Genomic DNA, 20,922 nt, shown 5'->3' on the forward strand with positions numbered 1-20,922 from the left:
AGCTGGGACCACGAGGTCACCCTCAGAACAAGGAAGACCTTAAGTTTTTTTTTTTAATTTTTATTTATAAAATGGAAATATTGACAAGACCATAGGATAAGAGGGGCATTAGTCCACAAAATTTCCCACCACCAGAACTCCGTATCCCATCCCCTCCCCTGATAGCTTTCCCATTCTCTATCCCTCTGGGAGTATGGACCCAGGGTCATTGTGGGTTGCAGCAGGTGGAAGGTCTGGCTTCTGTAATTGCTTCCCCGCTGAACACGGGCGTTGACTGGTCGATCCATACTCCCAGCCTGTCTCTCTCTTTCCCTAGTAGGGTAGGTATCTGGAGAGGCAGGGCTCCAGGACACATTGGTGGGGTCGTCTGGTTGTCATTATGATAGCATTTGGAACCTGGTGACTAAAAAAGAGTTAAGATATAAAGCAGAACAAGTTGTTGACTAAATTTTTTATTTTTTAAGTGATAATTTATTTCTTTCTAATTGATATTAGATAGGACATAGAGAAATTAAGAGAAGATGGGGAGCTGGAGAGATAGACATCTGCAGACCTGCTTCACAGCTAGTGAAGCAAACCCCCTGCAGGTGGGGAGCAGGGTCTCAAACTCAGGTCCTTGCACTTGGTTATATGTGTGCTTAATCGGGTGTGTCACCACCCGGGCCCTAAATGATGATTTTCAAATTTTATTTTATTTTATTTTACCAGAGTACTGATCGGCTCTGGCTTATGGTGGTGTGGGGGACTGCATCTGGGATTCTGGAGCTTCAGGCATGAGAATCTTTGTGTAACCCTTATGCTATCTCTCCCTAAAGTGATGATTAAAAAAAATCTTTTACTTCATTTTAGTGGGAGAGAGATACAGAGAGAAAGACCAGAGCATTGTTCAGCTCCGGTTTATGGTGGTACTGAGGACTGAACCTGGGACCTTTGAACTTCAGGCATAACAGTCTCCCCAGCCCAAGACTTTGACGTTTTTGATGCAACTCAGTAACCAAAATATGTTAGATGTGGCCATAGTGCAGCTGCCACTTAAACAAGGGTGGGGCTGGGGCCTCGGGATGTCTCTGAATTTTCAGTCATCCAGTATCCTTGTTTTCAGTACAGATTCACTCAGCAGACATCCCCAGGTTAGTTAAATCCATAAACATGAAATGCAGGGTAGGAGGAGGGGGAATCATGGGCACACCTAGTTGAGCTCAGCAGTTGCCATGCACAAGGACCAAGGTTTGAGGCACTGCTCACCACCTGCAGGGAGAAGCTTTACGAACAGTGAAGTAGGTCTGCAAGTGTCTCTCTTTCTTTCTCCCTATCTCCCCTCCCCTCTCAATTTCTCTATCCTGTCAAATAAAATAGAAAGGAAAAAATGGCTTCCGGGAGTGGTGGATTCATAGTGTTGGCACCAAGCTCCAGTAATAACCCCGGTAGCAATAAAAAAAAATAATAACAACAAAAAGAAGTAAAAAAAAAAAAAGATCACAAGTATTTTGTATGACTATTACATACAGGACACTGTGCAAGAGTCAGCCAGAGGCATGTGGGGTGGGGGTGTGCAGAGTCAGGCTGTGAGGGAGACCTCGGGACCCAGCTATGACGCGAAACAGAACTCAACTAGGACCGTGCTATGTGAGGATGGAGACAGGCATGCGGGAGGACCACAGAGAGCTAGCTGCCTGCGCATGCGGCATCTGAGTTTGAATAATTAGGAGCCATCCAACAAACATTCACTCAACATTTATTGAGCACCTCTGTCTGGGTTTCAAGACCTGCAGTAAAGGAGCAGGAAGGCTGGGGAGCCTGCTGCCACAGAGTTCATGCTAGGGACAGTTACCACACCACCACACAAGACCCTCGGGCCTCGGCTGCTCCGGGGAGGGGGCTTCAGAGTGGGACAGAATGTCTGAAAATCGTGGCTGGGAAGACCTCTTGAAGGAGGTGGTATTGGAATGGATTGGAGCAGAGCCCTGAGTGTTGTAGCCAGGGGAGAGATTGGGAGGGAGGTGCTGCGGTTTGAGGTTTGGGTAAAGGACAGGCCAGAATCAAGGACAAGCGTGTGTATGTGTGTGTGTGTGTGTGTGTGTGTGTGTGTGTGTGTGTGTGTGTGTGTGTGTGTGTGTGTGTGTGTAAGGCTAGGCCACTTTGTCACCAGCACTGGCTGCAAGGAAAAGACAGGCCAGAATCAAGCTGTGCAGACCCCTGTGCCAGGACCCTCCCGAGTCCCCTCTGAAGCCTCCCCAGAGCCCAGCTCAGGCCCCAGCTCATGTTCGCCCCTCTGTAACACTCTGTGGCTGCCATCTCCCATCTATTAGGAGTCTGCAGCCAGTGACCCAGTCCCACTCAGCTGCTTGCTTCATCTCACCCCCAGCCCTGGGGGGGGGGGGGCCCTAGATACAGGAGAAAACCTATTGTCCCTTGGGAGGTGTGTGGGTCTGGAAGAGGGGAGGCAGGAAGAGCCCCATGGTGCCGAGTACACACACCACCACAAACACCCACAGGAACAGCCGGTCCACCACCATGGCCACGTACTTCCAGTCTTCGACCACCTGTGGGCAGACAGAGGTAGGAATTACAGGCGGCCTGTCTGTCATACCCTGCTTCCTGCCCCTCCCAGCTGGGCCCTGGGGACTGCACTGGCCCTACATGACTTGGGGAGGATGGGGTTTCTCGACTCCTTCATTCTCAAACCTGATCTTAGGGGAGTCGGGCAGTGGCTCACCTAATGTGCAAGGACCCAGGTTCAAGCCTCCTGTCCCCTCTTTCAGGGGGAAAGCTTCAAGAAAGGTGATGCAGTGCTGCAGTTATCTCTCCTTCTCTCTCTCTCTCTTTTTAAATTGCTACCAGGGATATTGCTGGGGCTCAGTGCCAGCCAGCACTGCTCCTGGTGACTTCTTTTTCTCTTTCTAATATATATATATATATATATATATATATATATATATATATATATATATATATATTAGCAGAAAGAAATTGAAAGAACAGGGAGACAGAGAGAAGGAGTGAAAGATAGACACCTGCAGACCTGCTTCACCACTCATGAAGCAGACCCCCTGTAGGTGGGGAGTGGGGGCTAGAACCCAGGTCCCTGTGCTTGGTAATTTGTGCACCTGGTTAGGTGTGCCACCGCATGGCCCTCTTTCTCTCCCTCTCTATCCTCCTTCTCTCTTAATTTCTCTCTGTCCTATCAAATAAAGTTTATAAAATATATGTTTAAAAAAACTGAACCTAAACAAGGGGGAGGAAGCCTGAGGCTTATCCCCTTCTCCCGTATTCACCCCAAGTCCCTGCCCAAGTTCCTCTCTCAAGAAGGTTTGGGGTTCTTGGAGCTCAGTAGGCAGGACCCCTGGAATTCCTGCTGCTTCACTGGCTAATTCTGACCGTGTTGGCCAGCCCTGTAATTAAGACCCGGCTTCCTCCTGCTGCATCTTCTTTTTCTCTCTTCTCAGAGCCAGGTGTGGGGTAAAGCGTTGACAAGAGCCCAGCTGATACCTAGAGGTTCCCTGCCTACTCCTCAGGTAAGGGGTAGGTGCCCCCAGAAGCCTGGCCCCTCGGGGTTCCCCAAGTCCCAGATGGGCTCAGCAGAGGCTCTGGAGTTGGGAAATAGGGGCAACTGTGGCCTGGAAAGGTTGACATCGGAGATCCAGGTTTTTTTTCATTTGTTTGTTTATTTGTTTGTTTTTGCCTCGAGGGTTATAGTTGGGGCTCAGTCCCTGCACTACAAATCCACTGCTCCTGGAGGCCATTTCCCCCTTTTTGTTGCCCTTGTTCACTGTTGCTGTTTTTATTATTGTTGTCGTTGTTGTTGGATAGGACAGAGAAATCGAGAGAGGAGGGGAAGACAGACAGGGAGAGAGAAAGATAGACACCTGCAGACCTGCTTCACCGCTTGTGAGACCCTCCCCTGTAGGTGGGGAGCCAGGGGCTCGAACCGGAATTGTCATTAATCTTTGTGCCTTGTACGCTTAACCGCCTGGCCCCCGAGACCCAGTGTTTTCGTGCCCATCAGTGGTGTGTACCTGCACTCCAGCCCCCCTACCTCACCCACCCCCCAAAACAACTGTCACCTGTCCCTAAAATGCAAAGACCTAATCTCAAATGTGTGCGTGTGTGTATGTGTCTTCTCCCCTCTTTTTTTTACTTTCCTGTGCTATTTATAGTGGATGGCTAATCACTAGGGAGGGTGAAAGTGCTGGAGATAAGAAATGCTGCTTGAGCCAGCTTAGGAGAGATCAGACTCTGGCTCAGGAGAAAGGGAGAAAGGGGGAAAGCTGCTTTTCCCAGCTGGCCTGAGAGAATCTGCCAGCCAGCAAGCCCGCCATGGGTCAGTATAGGGTGAGACACTAAGGAGGAGACAGTTCCGAAACCATCAGAAAGATCTAGAAAGATTGGTGGCACTGCCCTGAGCCAGTTGTGTGTCCCACACAAGTCAGCGATCCTCTGAGGCCTGCTTTCCCCACAGGTGAAAAGGGTTCGAGTGTAGCCACTCCACATGCTCCCTGGGTAGGTGAGCAGTCACTGCGCAGGCCTGGCAGAGCACATCCTGGGGGTCAGAGTTCACAACACTGGTCTGGGAGCTGATGGGCGCGCCTGCCAGATCCCTCCTTCCAGAGGCTCTTGATTAACTGACTTAGTAGGGGACACCTCTCCAGAAGAGAGAGCTCAGGTGGGGCTACTCAGCTAGGGATGTGCTGACCTGTTTGGCCACGGGCTGGGGAGGGGCCTGGTTTACCACACAGCTTTTGGACAATCCCCATCACAGACAAATCCTAGCTGCTAACTCACAATAGGCGCCCCCCCAAAAAATAAATATTTTGAAAAGTTATCCAAATGGTTTGTTTCTCTTTATCCTAGGGGGTCCCAGGATTCAGGTTAACATTGGGGAGTCAGTAAATTAGGTGAATGTGGGATAGCATTATTATCTTTTTTGCATAACCATTATGCTATACCCCACCCTTTATTGTTTATTTATTTAAAAAAAAACATATTTATTTATTTATGTATTACCATATCCCTTCTCAGCTCTGGCTTATGGTGGTGTGGGGGACTGAACCTGGGACTTGAGAGCCTCAGGCATGAAAGTCTCTTTGTATGGGATAGCATTATTATCTATATTGATTAATTCATTTATCACTGCTTACGGGCTGACTTTTTCATACTTTTTAAAATTTTCAGGGGGCTGGGGTGGTGGCACACCTGGTTGAACGTACACATGACAGTACACAAGGACCTGTGTTCGAGCCCCTGGCCCTCACCTGCAGGGGGAAAGCTTTGTGAGTGGTGAAGCAGTGCTGCAGGTGTCTCTCTGTTTCTCTCCCTCTCTATCACCCTCTTCCCTCTCAATTTCTGTCTCTATCCAATAAACAAATAAAGATAATTTTTAAAGCAATTTTCCAATATGGAAACAGAGAGAGTAGAAGAGATACCCCAGCACCACAGCTTCTTCCCCCACAGCTGAGACACCCCCTCAAGTGTCAGAGTTTGTCCTTGGACTATGTGCATGGCCACACAAGAGGCAAGGCATGCACCCTACCTGGTGAGCTATCTTCCTGTCCTGCCTGACTGGCTTTAAACTGGAAGGAGAATCATCGAGTGGAGATTTTCTAGAAAGTGAAATCTGAGGGTCCTGTATGGTTGTGCTTCTCAAACTGGAATGTGGCTGGGACTCTTCTGTGAATTGGTAAAAACACAGATTCTGAGTCCACAGGTCCAGCTGAGGCCTGAACACTTCATTTCTAACCAGCCTCCAGTGGAGGCCATGGCCCTGAGGCAAGAACACAGTCTGAGGAGGCAGAGTGTGAGAGCTCCGAGCTCAGGTGCTACATTCTGTTTGCCCGCAGCTCTTGCTTCCACCCCCACTTCTACCCCCGCCCCCACCCCCACCCCCACCCCCACGGGATGTGGTAGGTGTTCGGGCTCATTCTTCCCCTCCCTGCTAACTAATGGAATCCTAAAGTTCCCTCTGGAGGCGACAGTTGGGGCTGGTGGGGAGGAAGCTCAGGAGGGAAGCAGTAGCTGTTCTCTTCTCTCAGCAGCTCTGGGTTCCGAAGATATCCTCTTTCAAAAGGTGTTGAAACAAGAACATTCAGAAGTCTGTGAAGCTTGTTCTGCTGCGTGTGTGCGTGTGTGCATGTGTGTGCGTGTGTGTATGTGTCTCAGAGACAGAGAGAAAGAGACACTCTCTTACTGTGGCTATCAAAACCTGTGTTCTGTTAGGACAAAATTGTCCTTTCAGATGCTGTTTGTCTGGGACGTCTGAATGTGACACTCATTGCCTTGTCTTGTGAAAACAACCTTATGACTTAAACACCCAGTAACCGCAGCCTCCTGACTTGAGCCCTTATAATCCTGGTAGCAATCGTGCTTTGACTGCTGCTTCTCCACCCCATAAGTCTGTAAATGTCGACTGGAGCCCCGACACCTGTGCTGCCTGGCTCCCGCCATTCCTGGAAGCTGCAGAGGTTATTTCTAGCCTCTCACAGGCGGTGCCTCTCTCCCCTGCCCTGGGGCCTTCTGCAGCTCTTATGTGCTTGCTCCCTGCTCAGCCAGAACTGCCCAGAAGAGCAAGGGAGCTAGTGCCCTGGGGCTCCCTTCAGCCATGGAGGTAGGGGGCTGATGGGAAATGCCTGCCTCCCACCCACTCTGGTTCTGGGCTGGTCCCTGTATCCTGCCCACACTCCCCTGCTCACTAATATTCACACTGGCTTCCTTCCTTTTCCCTACTTGCCCTACTTCCTCTCTGTGTTTCCTAGGATCAATGCTCAAAGGAATGATTCTTCTCCAGGTTCTCCTCTGAGGATTTGCCTTTGGGGAATCCAAAAATCAAATAACACAGACCACCGGGATCCCCCCCCCACCCCCATGTGTCAAGTTATTTGATGATCTTTTCAGCTTTGGTCCTGTATTTGAGCAGAGCTGGAGAGCCCTGCTCTCAGGTGAATTAGCTGCAGGTGATAGGTGACTGGTCACATTACGGAAGTCCCTGCCTCCCTCTTGTCCCCCATGGGGGCTAGGCTGGCAACTTACACTCTGGTCCTGGTCATCACTCTTCATGTGCTGGGCGATGAAGCTGACACCATCCAGAGCCTCCTGCACGTCCTGCTGAAATCTTCCAGAAGACCTCAGCCGGAAATCCCGGGGGACCCCAACTGGATCAGAGCCAGCTAGGGACTTAGAGGTGGGGTTCATGAAGTACATGGAGTTCCCATAGAGGTTGGGGGAGGTGGCACAGCCCACAGCTGAGGTGGCAGCAGTGCCCGCAGTGGAGGCAGCCTCCGATCTGGCGGGTCGGCACTGGCTGGGCTTTGGGGCTGTGGTGGGGCTGCTGTCTGGGCGCTTCATGAAGAGGAAGGTGGGCAGCTTGTGCAGGAAGCAGCGCTTAACCCAGGGTGCCATGGTGTGGGTGCTGGGCGAGCGGTGGTGCACATTAAGCACACAGACGCTGGTGACGATGGAGAAGGTAACCAGCACCATGGTGAACATGAGGTACTTGCCGATGAGGGGTACGTCGAGCGAGGTGGGCGGTACGATCTTGGAGATGAGCAGCAGGAAGACGGTGAGCGCCAGCAGCACGGAGATGCACAGCGTCATCTTCTCCCCGCAGTCGGACGGCAGGTAGAACACCAGGATGGCCAGCGAGGTGATGAGCACGCAGGGGATGATGAGGTTGATGGTGTAGAAGAGCGGTTTGCGCTTGATGATGAAGTCGTAGGTCACGTCCACGTAACTGGGGTCCTGTGGGTTCACCGTCCTCCGCCCCGGCAGTGCCACGATGTCCCACTCGCCGCTGGGTGTGAAGTCATCCATGCTGGCCGTGGGGGACTTGAGGACCATGTCGATCTCCGTGTGGTCATAGGTCCAGGAGCGGAATTTGAGGGTGCAGTTCTGCTGGTCGAAAGGGAAGTGCTTCACCTCGATCTTGCAGGCGCTCTTGTAGATAGCGGGGGGCAGCCACATGAGGCTGCCATTGGAGCGGACCACCACGTTGGTATAGAGGGACACCTCGTAGGTCCCATCGGCACTGGCATAGGAGGCATGAGGTGGGGAGATCAGGAACTGTGGGAACTTACCAGCCAATCCTTTAGGACCCACCCTTCTTTCCCTCCCTCCCTCTCTCCCTCCTTCCTTTCTTCCTTTCTAATAGTTATTGATTTAGTTTGGAGAGATCGAGAGAAATTGAGGTGGAAGTGGGGAAATATAGAGGAAGAGAGAGATACTTGCAGCATTGTTTCACTGCGCCACCAGAGGGAGGCCTGAACCTGGATCCTTGCCCATAATAATGTGTGCACCCTCCTAGGTGTGCCACCAGTCGGCCCCCAGGATCATTTTTCTCTTCTGTTCCCACCCCATACCCTCACTGAAAAGAGCTGCTTTGGAGCTGGGCAGTGATGTACACATTATTATGGGCAAGGCACCAGGTTCAAGCCTCAGGTTCCCACCTACAAGGAGAAGCTTCATGAGAAGGTGGAGCAGTGCTGCAGGAATCTCTCCTATCTTTCTCTTACCCTCTATCAAACAAGAGAAAAGGAAATGACTACTGAAATACAGTGGTAGATTCACGTAGGCACTGGGCCCCACGCAACAAGGATGGCAAAACAAAACACCTGTTTCATTTGGCACCAGTGAGGCAAACAGCCCCACAGAGCAACCAGAAGGTCTCATCTGCTACATCTCATTTCAAAAATTAATTCTCAGCATGAGAGAGAAGGAGGGGAAAGAGAGGGAAAACCAGAGCATCACTCCAGGACATGCGGTGCTAGGGATCAAACTTGGGACCTCATACTTTGAACTCCAGTGCTCTAAGCCACTATGCTACCTCCCTGGCTGTTGCTTTAACTCATTTAAGCCTCACCAGGGACAGTCCAGTGAGATTTACTATATCTCCATTTTACAGACAGAGAAACAAAGGCTCAGGGAAAGTTTAGTGACTTCTCTAAGGACAGAAAACTGGCAAATAGTACCACTGAGATTTGTGTCTAGATCTTACACTTGTGATCTTTTCAAGCATCTGCTGAAATCATCTTTTAAAAAAAAAAAAAAACAGAGCACTGCTCATCTCTGGCTTATGGTGGTGCTGAGGATTGAACCTGGGACTTTGGAGCCTCAGGCATGAGAATCTGTTTGTATAACCATTATGCTATCTACCCCGTCCTGAAATCTGAAGTGACTTCTGACTCCTGCAAGAAGGGTTTTTTTGCAGCTCTCCCCACCTTTCTAATATATTTGGATCTGGGGGCTGGGTGGTGGCACACCTGTTTGAGCACGCGCATTACCATGCACAAGGACCTGGGTTCAAATTTCTGGTCCCTGCCTATAGAGGTAAAGCTGCATGAGCAGTGAAGCAGTGCTGCAGGTATCCCCCCCAACCTTAGTTTCTCTCTATTCTATTAAATTGGGAGAAAAAAAAAAGCAGCTATTTGGACATAGTGATTTAGGAATACCAGTACCCAGCACTGACAAAGAGACAAAAACAAAAGCAAACAAACAAAAACCATGGTGTTAGGGTTAGACACTGGTCCTGCTCCCAGCTGTACTGAGTGAGCTGACAGCCCGCCATCCCCGGCTCCATCTCCCACCAGTAACTTAGTTGGCTCAGCTCCAACTCCTCTTGCACCCTGTGGGCTTTGAAGTGTAGGTGACAGAGAGGGCCCCAGGGATGGGCTCGGGCAAGAGGACCTGTCCTCACACTCACTTATTGTAGAGCACAATGTCAGGCAGCCAGATGCGGTTTGCAGGGATCCTCAAGATGTTGACACCCTCGTAGCGGGAGCTATTCCATGCCAGGCGGTAGTCAGTCCATTCCTGAGTGAATGGGCAAGACTATGTCACTTAGTCACTTGTCAGCCCCAGGCCACCAAAGGGCTGCCCTGGGGGAAAGGCCTCCTGGGCTGGGGACCCTGTGGGTACTTACCTGTTTCAGCCAGACGTTGGTGGTCATGATCTGCTCTCGCTCATTCTGGGAAGGGAAGCGGGGCTGTCAGGCCACCACATAGGAAGAGCCCGTTGGCTTCACCAGAAACACTCTGAGCTCTAACCCCATGTGGCCAGCTGTCACCCAACAGCCCTTGGGTCGCTTAAAAGCATTTCATACCCTCTGCATGTCAGTCAGCCTGTAACCTGGGGGCTGGTCAGAACCAGTCTGTCAGCAAGTCCTGCATCTCAAGTTTGTCTGCTTCTCGTGGTCTCTGCTGCCACCATCAGCAGCGTCACCACGGTAGCCTTGTCACCAGCCTGTTTGGCTCTAGCCGCCTGTAGTTTGTGCTTTTTCCAAAGCAGCCAGGTGTCCACTGTAAGACCTCCATTCCTCCTGATCTCATCTGGAGCAAAAGCCCAAGCCGCACCCTTTCTCTCCCTGTTAACGCTGGAGGCTCACCTCAAGGTTCTCCTTAGAGCTCATCTGCTCAGTCACACCTGTCTCCTTGCTCCTGTACTCTGGAAACCTGCACAGCTGACTTCTTCACTCTCTTTAGGTGTTAGAAATCCCATCTGATCAGAGAGGTCTTCCTGCAAAAGTACCCCCACCTCCTCCGTCTTTTATCCATAGACACCATCTATTTATGTGTGTGGGCTCCACCTCCTGCTAGAACCCAAACTCCTTGGAGCATCTGAGACATGGCAGGCACTTAAGAAGTAATTGAGCCATCAACAACAACAACAACAACAACCGCAACAATAAAACAAGGGCAACAAAAGGGAATAAGTAAATATTAAAAAAAAAGAAGTAGTTGAGCAAGAACACAGGAATCTTAGGACTTGAATCCAGGCCCCTGTAATCCATCCTTCACTTGGGATACTCCCTGTAAGACTCTCCCAACTGGTCAGTGTTCATCCTGCCCGACACTCACTGTCGCAAACTTAAGTGTGCGCATGCGCGCACACACACTCCACAAATTCACTTATGCATGTCCCACATTCCTCACACACTCACACATTCACACACACACCCTTCACACATTGACACACACTTCACACATACTTTACACATACTCACTCACTCACTCACTCACTCACTCACTCACTCACTCACTCACTCACAATCCTATCCCTGCTGAGGTCACTCTGGGGGTTTCCTTCACATTAGACTAGAGAGCTGATTGCTTCACAGGATCTACAGGGCCTGCTGCCTCAGCCTCCTATCCCCTTCCCTGCCTCCTTATTCTCACCCCAACCCCTTCTCATTTCTTTCTTTCTTTTTTTTTAAATAGTATTTATTATTGGCTAGAGACCGAAATTGAGAGGGGAGAGGGAGCCAGAGAGGGAGAGAGACAGAGAGACACCTGTACCCCTGCTTTACCACTCATGAAGCTTTGCCCCTGCAGGTGGGGACCAGGGACTTGAACCTGGGTCCTTGCCCCTTCTCTAAATTTGTCTGCACCATACCGCCTGCCTCTTCCTCACCAGGATAACTCCTAGAATCCTCTGCTCAATCTGGAAGCTGGGTTTTCTTTTCTTTATTTTTATTTCATAGATTTTTCTCTTTCTTTTCTTTTCTTTCTTTTCTTTTCTCTTTTTTTTTGTTTGCCTCCAGGGTTATTGCTGGGACACTATGAATCCACAGCTCCTGGAGGCTATTTTTCCCATTTTGTTGCCCCCTGTTGTCGTGCTTGTTGTAGTAGTTATTGTTGTCATAGCTGTTGTTGTTGGATAGGACAGAGAGAAATGGAGAGAAGGGAAGACAGAAAGGGGGAGAGAAAGACAGACACCTGCAGACATGCTTCACCGCCTGTGAAGTGACTCCCCTGCAGGTGGGGAGCCGGGGGCTCGAACCGGGATCCTTACGCCGGACCTTGCACTTTGTGCCATGTGCGCTTAACCCACTGCGCTACCGCCCGACTCCCAGTAAGATGGGTTTTCATACCTTTACATTTTCTTCAGCCTTTGCTAAAGCCTCAATTAGTCTAGCAGCCAGTATCAAATCAAGAGTAATAGAGTAACAGAGTAACTGGATTAAATAAAATACATTTTGGAGCCAGGTGATGATCTACCTGGCTGAGCACACATACTACCATGAGCAAGGATCCAGGTTCAAACCCCCTAGTCCCCACCTACAGGGGGAGCTTCATGAGTGGAGAAGCAGGACTGCAGGTATGTGTGTGTCTCTCTCCCTCTCTATCTCCTCTATCTCCTCTTCTCTCATAAATTATCTGTTCTGTCAAATTAAAAATAATAAAAAATTAATATTAAAAATATATACCTGGGGCACAAGGACCGGCATAAGGATCCCGGTTCGAACCCCGGCTCCCCACCTGCAGGGGAGTTGCTTCACAGGCGGTGAAGCAGGTCTGCAGGTGTCTATCTTTCTCTCCTCCTCTCTGTCTTCCCCTCCTCTCTCCATTTCTCTCTGTCCTATCCAACAATGACAACAATAATAATAACTACAACAATAAGACAACAAGGGCAACAAAAGGGAATAAATAAATAAATAAAATATTTAAATATATATATATATATATATATACTTGGGGACAGTATGGTGGTGCACCTGGTTGAGTGCACATGTTACAATGTGCAAGGACCAGGGGAAAATCTTTACGAGTGGTGAAGCAGTGCTGCAGGTGTCTGTCTCTCTACTTCTCTATCTCCCCCTTCCCTCTCAATTTCTAGCTGTCTCTATCAAATAAATAAAGATAATTAAAACTATAAATATATATATATATATGTTTGGGATCATTGATATATTAAAAAATAAAGAAATAAAATAAATCTCTCTCCAAACTCTAACACATAGGGTGTTTTTGATCTATAAAATATTTAGGAGCCTAGGGTCCTGCCAGTGTTTGTCTCTACCACACCTAGAATGTGGCTTAAATCTGTATGGTTCAAGATGACTGCTGGAGCTCCAGCTATTATATCCACATTCCAGGTTGTTGGGAGGTAGGTAGGACAAGGTAAGAGAAGGATACATACCAATTGCTTTCGCTTCGGGCCAGGTGGTGGCACACCTGGTTAAGTGCACACATTACAATTGCTTTTTCTTAATTAGGCTATTTAGACTATCTACACTTAATGGAGTTAACAGCTATACCAGGGTTTAAACCTACTATCAATCTGTTTTCCGTTTATTCCTTTTCTTTAAAAAAAAAAAAAATTTTAATGAGAGAGTGTCCAGAGCACTGTTCAGTCCTGGCTTATGGTGGTGCTGGGAACTGAACCTGGGATCTCAGAGCTTCAAGCATGAAAGACTTTTGCATATCTATTATGCTATCTCCCGAGCCCTTTCTCTTTTTTCTTGCCTTGTTGTGGATTTTTCCCCACTCCAGCGTTATCGCTGGGGCTAGGTGCCTGCACTATGAATCCACTGCTCCTGGTGGCATCTCTCTCTCTCTTTTTTTTTTCCTTCCCATTGTTGTTGTTGTTGCTGTTGGATAGAACAGAGAGAAACTGAGAGAGGAATGGAAGACAGAGAAGGGGGGGGGGAGAAAGTCAGACACCTGCAGACCTGCTTCACTACTTGTGAAATGACCCCCTGCAGGTGGGGAGCTGGCTCGAATGGGGATCTTTGTGCTGGTGCTTGCGCTTTCTACCATGTGCACTTAACCTGGTGTGCTACCGCCCAGTCCTCAATTGAGTATCTTATTACTCCTTCTCTCTTCAGCGCCCACTAATAAACTCAAGGCCTCAAGCATGCACAAAAGGATGGCCTACTTCACAGAGATGGAGGATATAGAGATACCACAGTACCGCTCCGACATCCATGAAGCTCCTTCAGTCTTGTCCATGACTTCCTTGCATGTGCTGAGGCTCAAACCCAAGGGCCTCACACATACAACATATATTCTACAGGGTAAACTATTTCCTGGTCCCTAGGAATCTGGGGAAGGTCAAACGAACTGCCTGGGAGCATCTTCAGAAGACTAGGCAATGCTGGCAGTGACACCCAAGTCCCCTGGCTCCCTGCCTTGGGTGCCAAATGGTGGCTCCCTTTCCTAAGACCTGGCCAGGCCACTGGGAACTGACCTGCCCTCCTGCCTTGAACCCCAGGTGCTAGCTGTTCCCACCTACCACACTGATGAGCTGCGCCAGTGAGAGCTGCAGCTGGATGGAGATGAGCTGGGTGTTGCTGGTGGCCGGGCGGATCAGGTTGTTGTATCGGGTTTTGTTCAGAAGGTCGTCCATCAGTTTCTCCTCAGCATTGGCCATGCGGCCATCCCCTAGAAAAGCATAAAGTCAGATACCAGGGAAGCTCATCCAGCTGGAGTCAGGATAACTCCATGGGTTAGAAGTAGTCACCCTTGGTCTACAGCCATACCACCGTGAACACGCCTGATCTTGTCTGATCTCAGAAGTAGTCAGCCCGGGAGGTGTGGGTGGAGTGAGCAGCTGGTAGGCCTGCTTCTCCTTGGGGACTTAGACTTGAATCTTTATTTTATTTATTTCTTTTGTTTTGTAAAGACAAAAAAATTGAAGGGGCTGGGCAGTAGCACAGTGGGTTAAGTGCACATGGTGTGAAGTGCAAGGACCAGCGGAAGGATCCCAGTTTGAGCCCCCGGCTCCCCACCTGCAGGGGAGTCGCTTCACAGGTGGTGAAGCAGGTCTGCAGGTGTCTGTCTTTCTATCTCCCTCTCTGTCTTCCCCTCTTCTTTCCATTTCTCTCTGTCTTATCCAACAACAAGAGCCCCAGCAATAACCCTGGAGGCAAAAGAAAAAAAAAAGACAGAAAAAATTTGAGACAGAAGAGAAGCTAGAGGTAGAAGGAAGGGGAGCTAGAGAGAGAAAGAGAGACACCTATAGCACTTTATCAGGTGAAACATCCACCATGTAGGTGGGGCATGAGGGCTTGAATCTGGGTCCTTGCATACTGCACTGTGTGCTTTACTAGATGCACCACCACCCAAGCCCCAAAATATCACTTATTTTTGAAGAGACAGAAAGAAATTGAGAGGAAAGGGAGACACACACACACACACACACACACACACACACACACACACCCTGCAGGTAGAAACTGGGGGCTTGAACCTGGGTCCGTGAACACTGTACCATGTGCACCGCCACCCAGCACCTAATGGACCTGAATCTCTCCAGGACACTGCTCCTTTCTACATTCCCTGTGCCAGCTGTCTTCCTCCTGCCCTCTCCAGCGACGACAGCACCTTGACCTTACATATCTAGTCCCCAAACTGAGCATCTTCAAGTGAGCACCCAGTTCTGTCCATTCTGCTAGCCTAGTCTGTCTGTCCTCCTGTCTCCACCCTCCAGCTCCACCCACGTGCCCAGTGTCCCCAGCTCCCTTCTGCCCCAGTCACCACATGCCACATGGTTCTCACACGGCCATTCCCTGCCCACAGCATGCATGGCTGAGTGCTGCCCAGCCTTGTGCCCCCCACATTCCTTCCTGACCTGGTTTCTCCTCCCCTACACTGCTGGGCACTCTCCACTGACTAGACTCCCTCATCTGGGAGGTTTCCTGTCTTACTTCTATTTGGGTACATCCATTCTGCCTTGGGCCTGCCCTAGGCCACCGACCAGGAAAGCTCTGAGGTCCAGTCTGAGTGTGCTGAGCACACAGTGAGCAGACAACCTCAGTGAGTTGGCAGGTGCTGGACTGCGGGGCTCTGAGGTGAGAAGGGGAGAAGACTGGCTTGGGGTTCCACCTGGTCCAGACCTGGGCCCCCGGTGAGCAGGATGTCCAGGATATGTCAAAGAATGTGTGTGTGTGTGTGGGGGGGTAGCCAGCTGACAGTGGGGGGACTCCTGCTTTGGAGCTGAAATGAGAAGTCTCAGTTCAGGGTCAAGTTCAAGGCCAGCAAGTGCAGAGCTGCCCCTCTCCACATCCCAGATCTCTTGCCACATGGTATCTGGTCTTCCTTCCCTCTCCCTTGCATTCTGGGGCTGAAGGGGAGATCCAGGGATGCCAGCTTGCTCACTCTGGGGTCTCCAGGGAGAAATAGCAGGTGTGGGCAGCAGGGATAGGACCCCTTAGAAAGAGGGAGAGTAGAGAAACAGGTCAGGGGCACCAGGGCAGGAAAACCCCAAAGCTGGGAGAAATGAGGGAGTAGACATGGTGCAGAGGAAACAGAGTGAGGGCAGGAGAGCCTGTGGGACATGGATCTGGGAGTGGGGGGTGGGGAGTGCTAGCTAGGGAGGGATCTGGGGCTCTGACTACCTCTCTTCCCACCTGGACCTGAGTCTGAGGTGGCCTCCTGGCTGGGTGCTGGGCTGACCCAGGCCCTGGGAGTACAGCTGACCTGCCTGCTCTATGCACTTTCCAACTGGCTGCCTATCTGGAGCAGATGCAATATTTAGTGTCCTGTGAATGATGCTCCCAGCACACCTGCTGCCTACCGGCCCTCCCCTAGACTGCGCCTGGCTGTGTGTGGGGGTCCCAGGGATGCTTAGCCTAGGTTCCAAGCCCAGCTTCCAACTTCCAGCCCCCCACAGAAGGTAGACCTGGAGGCCAGTCCAGAGTATAGGTCCCTGCTACCGCCCCTCTTTAGTCTACTGTGGGACCTGAGCCAGCAGCTCAGAAAAGGGAGGGGTCACTTTGAGGCAGTGTGAGATGGGGGGGGGGGGTCAGAGTGTGCAGCTTTCCGGCCCTGCCCTGAGGCACTGGGGGAGGCTGAGTCCTCTATCTCTGTTACCCCAGGACACTGGGCTGCTCTGCAGGCAGTGGGGGCTATGTCCCATTTGCCTCTGGGCCTGCCTCTTTCCCTTCTCGGGCATCTGGTTGGCCCCAGAAACCAGCCCCAGGCTGAGGACCAGTCCTCTAGTCTTATCTGCTTAGACTTTCCAATTTTTCTGCAGATAAGACCTCTTACTCCCAGTCAACAGGGGTGTTCTCTGAGGATGCTTGGAACCTTTGGGGACACAGCTCTAGGTACAGAGAGGCCACCACTAGGGGTCAGTCACTGCCCAAGGATTCAGATGAGGAGTGGGCTGTGTCCTGTACCACCTCTTCCCAGGCCTTCCTGGAAGAACCCCCACCTCCACTTCCAGCTCCCCATCCCCACCCCCAACAGAATGGGGTTAACAGCCTAGAAGCCACCCCTCCAATTCTCAGCCATGTTGAGTGTGTGCACAGCTTGAGAAGCCTATCTGATTTCAAAGTCCATGCTGGAAAAATGGAAAGATAACCCTGATTGTTTTGTATGACAAAGTGCTGAAAGTAAAAAGTCAACAGGATTTTCTTGGTCAGTGGGCTTGTGAAAGGCAGTGATTTTCATGGTGTGTGTGGCCTGAACTGAGTTTATATTTATTAAAAGGTAGTTCTAGCTTTTTAATTTTAATATTGCACTGCTCAGTTCTGGCTTATGGTGGTGCTGAGAATTGAACCTGAAACTCTGGACCCTCAGGTATGAGTCTTTTTCTTTCTTTTTTAAAAATATATATACTTATTTATTATTGGATAGAGACAGAAAAATTGAGAGGTGAGGGGAAGATAGGAAGAGAGAGAGGGAGAGAGGGGGAGAGAGGGAGAGAGAGAGAGAGAGAGAGACAGACCTGCAGCCCTGCTTCACCACTGTGAAGCTTTCCCCTGCAGGTGGGGACCAGGGGCTTGAACCTGGGTCTTCGTGCACTGTAATGTGTGTGCTTAACCAGGTGTGCCCCACCTGGCCTTTTTCATAACCACTAAACCATCTCCCCAGTTCTTCTTTTTTCTTTTTTCTTTTTCTTTTCTTTCTTTCTTTTTTTTTTTTTTTTGCCTCCAGGGTTATTGCCAGGTCTTGGTGCCTGCACCACAAATCCACTGCTCCTGGAGACTATTTTTTCCCCTTTTGTTGCCCTTGTTGTCTTATCACTGTTGTGCTTATTATTATTGTTGTTGTTGCTGTTGTTGGACAGGACAGAGAGAAATCGAGAGAGGAGGGGAAGACGGAGAGGGGGACAGAAAGATAGACACCTGCAGACCTGCTTCACCGCCTGTGAAGCAGATGGGGAGCCAGGGGCTCGAACCGGGATTCTTATGCTGGTTCTTGCGCTTGGCGTGGTGCCACGTGCGCTTGACTCGCTGCGCAACCGCCCGACTCCCTCTTCTTTCTTTCACTCTCTCTGTCTTCTTCTTCTTTTTTTTAATTTCTTTATTGGGGAATTAACGTTTCACATTCAACAGTAAATACAATAGTTTGTACATGCATAGCATTCCCCAGTTTCCCATATAACAATACAACCCCCACTAGGTCCTCTGTCAACTTCTTTTTCTTCTTTTTTGATAGAGATGGAGAGGCTGAGTGGCACAGAGTGTGAATGATACTACAGCACTGAAGCTTCCTTCAGTGTGGGTGGGCTGGGCCTGAATCTTTGCACAGGGCAAGTGAGCAGTAGTGCCACCTCTCTCCCTCCCCCCACCTATATATTTTTTAAAGCTACAGATTAAAAAAAAATTTTTTTTAATGATGTATTGTACTGCACCAAAGTAAGAGACTCTGGGGAAGAAGAGGAGAAGAGGGGTAAAGAGAGCCCTGGGAGCCTGGTGCATGATGATGGAAAAGGGCCTAAACTGAGCAGAGAGTGTTCCGCAGACATGGGGAGATGGGAAACTACTACCCATGTGTTAACAGCTGTACTGTAAACCATTATCCGCCACCAAGAGTGGAGGGGGAGGGATGATTTGTTTCAAGCTGGCAAGACAGCTGACTAGGATAGTGTGCTATCTTGCCATATGCCTGACCCAGAGTTGAGTCCAGACCCCCACCACACTGGAGCAAGCTTCAGTGCAATGGTCTCTCCCACTCGCTCTCCTGCCTCTGTCTCTATCTTAAAGGGGGGGAGGGCAGGTGGTGGTGCACCTAGTTGAGCGCACATGTTACAAAGCACAAGGACCTGGGTTCGAGCCCCTGGTCCCCACCTGCAGGGAGAAAGCTTCACAGTGGTGAAGCAGTGCTGCAGGTGTTACTCTGTCTCCTTCTCTCTCTATCTCCTCTTCCTCTCAATTTTTGGCTATCAAATAAATAAAAAAAATTTCTAAAAGATTTACTTCACTAGAGAGGGAAAGAGCAATGGAACTAAAAGAATCACTCTGCCATACATGATACTAGGGACTGAACCCAGGGTCACTTGCTTGAAAATCTAGTGCTTTACAATGCTGCGCCATATCCAGAGCCATGGATTTTTTTTTTCTTTCAACAACTTAAAGGTTTTCACCTTTTGCAAAGAGTTCACCATATACTATAAGTAGCTTCTCTAATCATGTAACACTTGATGCTTGTAACACTGCAGACTCCTAGACTCCCATTTGCAGATTTTGGTCCAGTTAGGAATGTGTGATTGTGATGTGGATACTCCCAGCACCAAGTTAAGGCCACACCACACTAGACACTTCCCAGTCTGGGTCTCAAAGCATGCAGGTACCCCCATAGAGCAGGTGGAGAAACTGAGGCTCAGGGAAAGGACTGGCATGGAGTTACCCTGAAAGCTACGGCAGAGTCAGGACACACACACACACACACACACACACACACACACACAATCAAAGAGTGAATGCACACAGCATCTATGGTGAGAGTTCTACTTCCCTAGAGGGACCTTTAGGGTGTTGAGGGTTCAGAGGCTCAGCTTGGGTCAGAGGGTAGTAACCAAGAGGTGGCCATGCAAATGGGGAAACTGAGGCCCAAAGAAGGCATTCCTCACCACCTATGGACTCTTGTATAGGAAGGGCTGGCTGACCAGTATTCCCTTCCCAGCCTGGCCCTCTGCATTCCCTGAGCCGAGCTGGACCTACATATGCAGCTCTGATCCCCCGGGGTGGTGTGTGTGACCAGAGGCTGCGGTGCCACAAAAGTGTTTCCTAGGAGATCACCCCCCAAACTGCAAGGCAGGCATCCCAGGGCAGCCTTCTTCCCTTCTAAGTTTTCCTCTTTCTGAAGCGAAGTGGCAGCCGCTTCAAGTGGTGGATTTGTTCCCAGAAGTATATCTCTACCTCGCAGCTCGTGGACCTGCCTCACCCGGGAGTCGCTGGGTGTCATCTAGTCCTGGTGTCACCCAGCACCCTTGCCCAAAGGCACTCTGAATCCATGGCGGTCCTGGCAGCCCAAGCATGGCAGACCCTTTCACCCTGGTCTGCCCCCCCCCCACAGCCCGGACAGGTGGGCTCAGCCCCACCTGGACACTTGGGCCACTGCCCCCTCCCCCCTCCCACCTGTGTCCAGTCCAGCCGGACTCTGCCCGCCCCAGATGCCACTCCCTCCTACCCCGCCCCCCACGAAAAACACTCACCGCGCCCGCAAAGGGCGAGCAGCGCGAAAAGGACCAGGGGCTGCACGCTCCTCATGGTGCCCTGGGGCCGGGGAGGCAGCTTGGCCAAGAGCGCCGTGGACCAGCCGGTCGGGGCAGCGGAGCAAGCAGCCAGCGCTGGTGTCCAACTGGAGGTCTGCGGGCACGGGGAAGAGGGGCGCTAGGACCCGGTGGAGAAGCCCCGCCGAGCTCCGCGGGCCACCTCCGGGAGCTCCGCCCACTGGGCTGGGGCCGGGCCGCCTCCCCGGGACCCGGCGTGGCGCTTCAGGCCCCGGAGCGCGTTGGTCTAGCCTCCAGGCTGCCCCAGCTATTTGCCGCCCTTTCTGCTTGGGCTGCAAGTGGTTTGTGTAGCGGGGGAAACTGAGGCATGCGCTGGGGTCCTCTACAGTTGGGACCGAGGTTGTAAACCAGCTGGAACTGCAGATGCTAGGGATGGTGAAGTGCTAGAGAGAAGCTTGTGGAATTTGGGGAGTGGATACTGCTGGGGGTCTGCACTTGGAAAGTGGGGTGCTGGGAAAGGGAGACAGGGGGTTGGCTGTGTTGCACTGAACCAGCAGCTCCTCCTCCAGCCAGGTGGTCCTCCGTAAGCCTAGGAATCAATAAGGTTACCTTAGGATTTGGGGCAGGGGTGGGGGTGAGTTGTTAGAGCAGACTCATTTCTGGATCTGGTCAAAACTGGATATCAGAGTGCCTACACCACGTGCATGATGGTGGAGCAGGACCTAAGATCAGTGTGAGAGTGTTCTGCAGACACAT

The 20,922-nt window shown here is 50.7% G+C and overlaps 1 protein-coding gene across 1 annotated transcript; it reads right to left on the reverse strand.

The window, feature by feature from the left end:
• Nucleotides 1-108: 108 nt before the first annotated feature.
• On the reverse strand, nucleotides 109-20,376 carry CHRNB4 (cholinergic receptor nicotinic beta 4 subunit). The gene is made up of 6 exons (XM_007525793.2): nucleotides 20,149-20,376; nucleotides 13,999-14,147; nucleotides 9,908-9,952; nucleotides 9,689-9,798; nucleotides 7,024-8,017; nucleotides 109-2,543 (listed from the first exon to the last, which is right to left on the reverse strand). The coding sequence occupies exons 1-6, from the start codon at nucleotides 20,201-20,203 to the stop codon at nucleotides 2,403-2,405; spliced, it is 1,494 nt and encodes a 497-aa protein (XP_007525855.2). The 5' UTR covers nucleotides 20,204-20,376; the 3' UTR covers nucleotides 109-2,402.
• Between the last annotated feature and the right edge of the window lie 546 nt (nucleotides 20,377-20,922).

The sequence above is a fragment of the Erinaceus europaeus genome, chromosome 16 (genome assembly GCF_950295315.1).
Source record: "Erinaceus europaeus chromosome 16, mEriEur2.1, whole genome shotgun sequence".
NCBI lineage: Eukaryota > Metazoa > Chordata > Mammalia > Eulipotyphla > Erinaceidae > Erinaceus > Erinaceus europaeus.

Coding starts and splice junctions, on each gene's coding strand:
- CHRNB4 (XM_007525793.2), bottom strand. CDS start 20,203: ATGAGGAGCGTGCAGCCCCTGGTCCTTTTCGCGCTGCTCGCCCTTTGC. Junction 8,018..9,688: donor GACATTGTGCTCTACAATAA/GTGAGTGTGAGG, acceptor CTCCTATGCCAG/TGCCGATGGGACCTACGAGG. Junction 2,544..7,023: donor GTGATGACCAGGACCAGAGT/GTAAGTTGCCAG, acceptor GTCTGCCCACAG/GTGGTCGAAGACTGGAAGTA.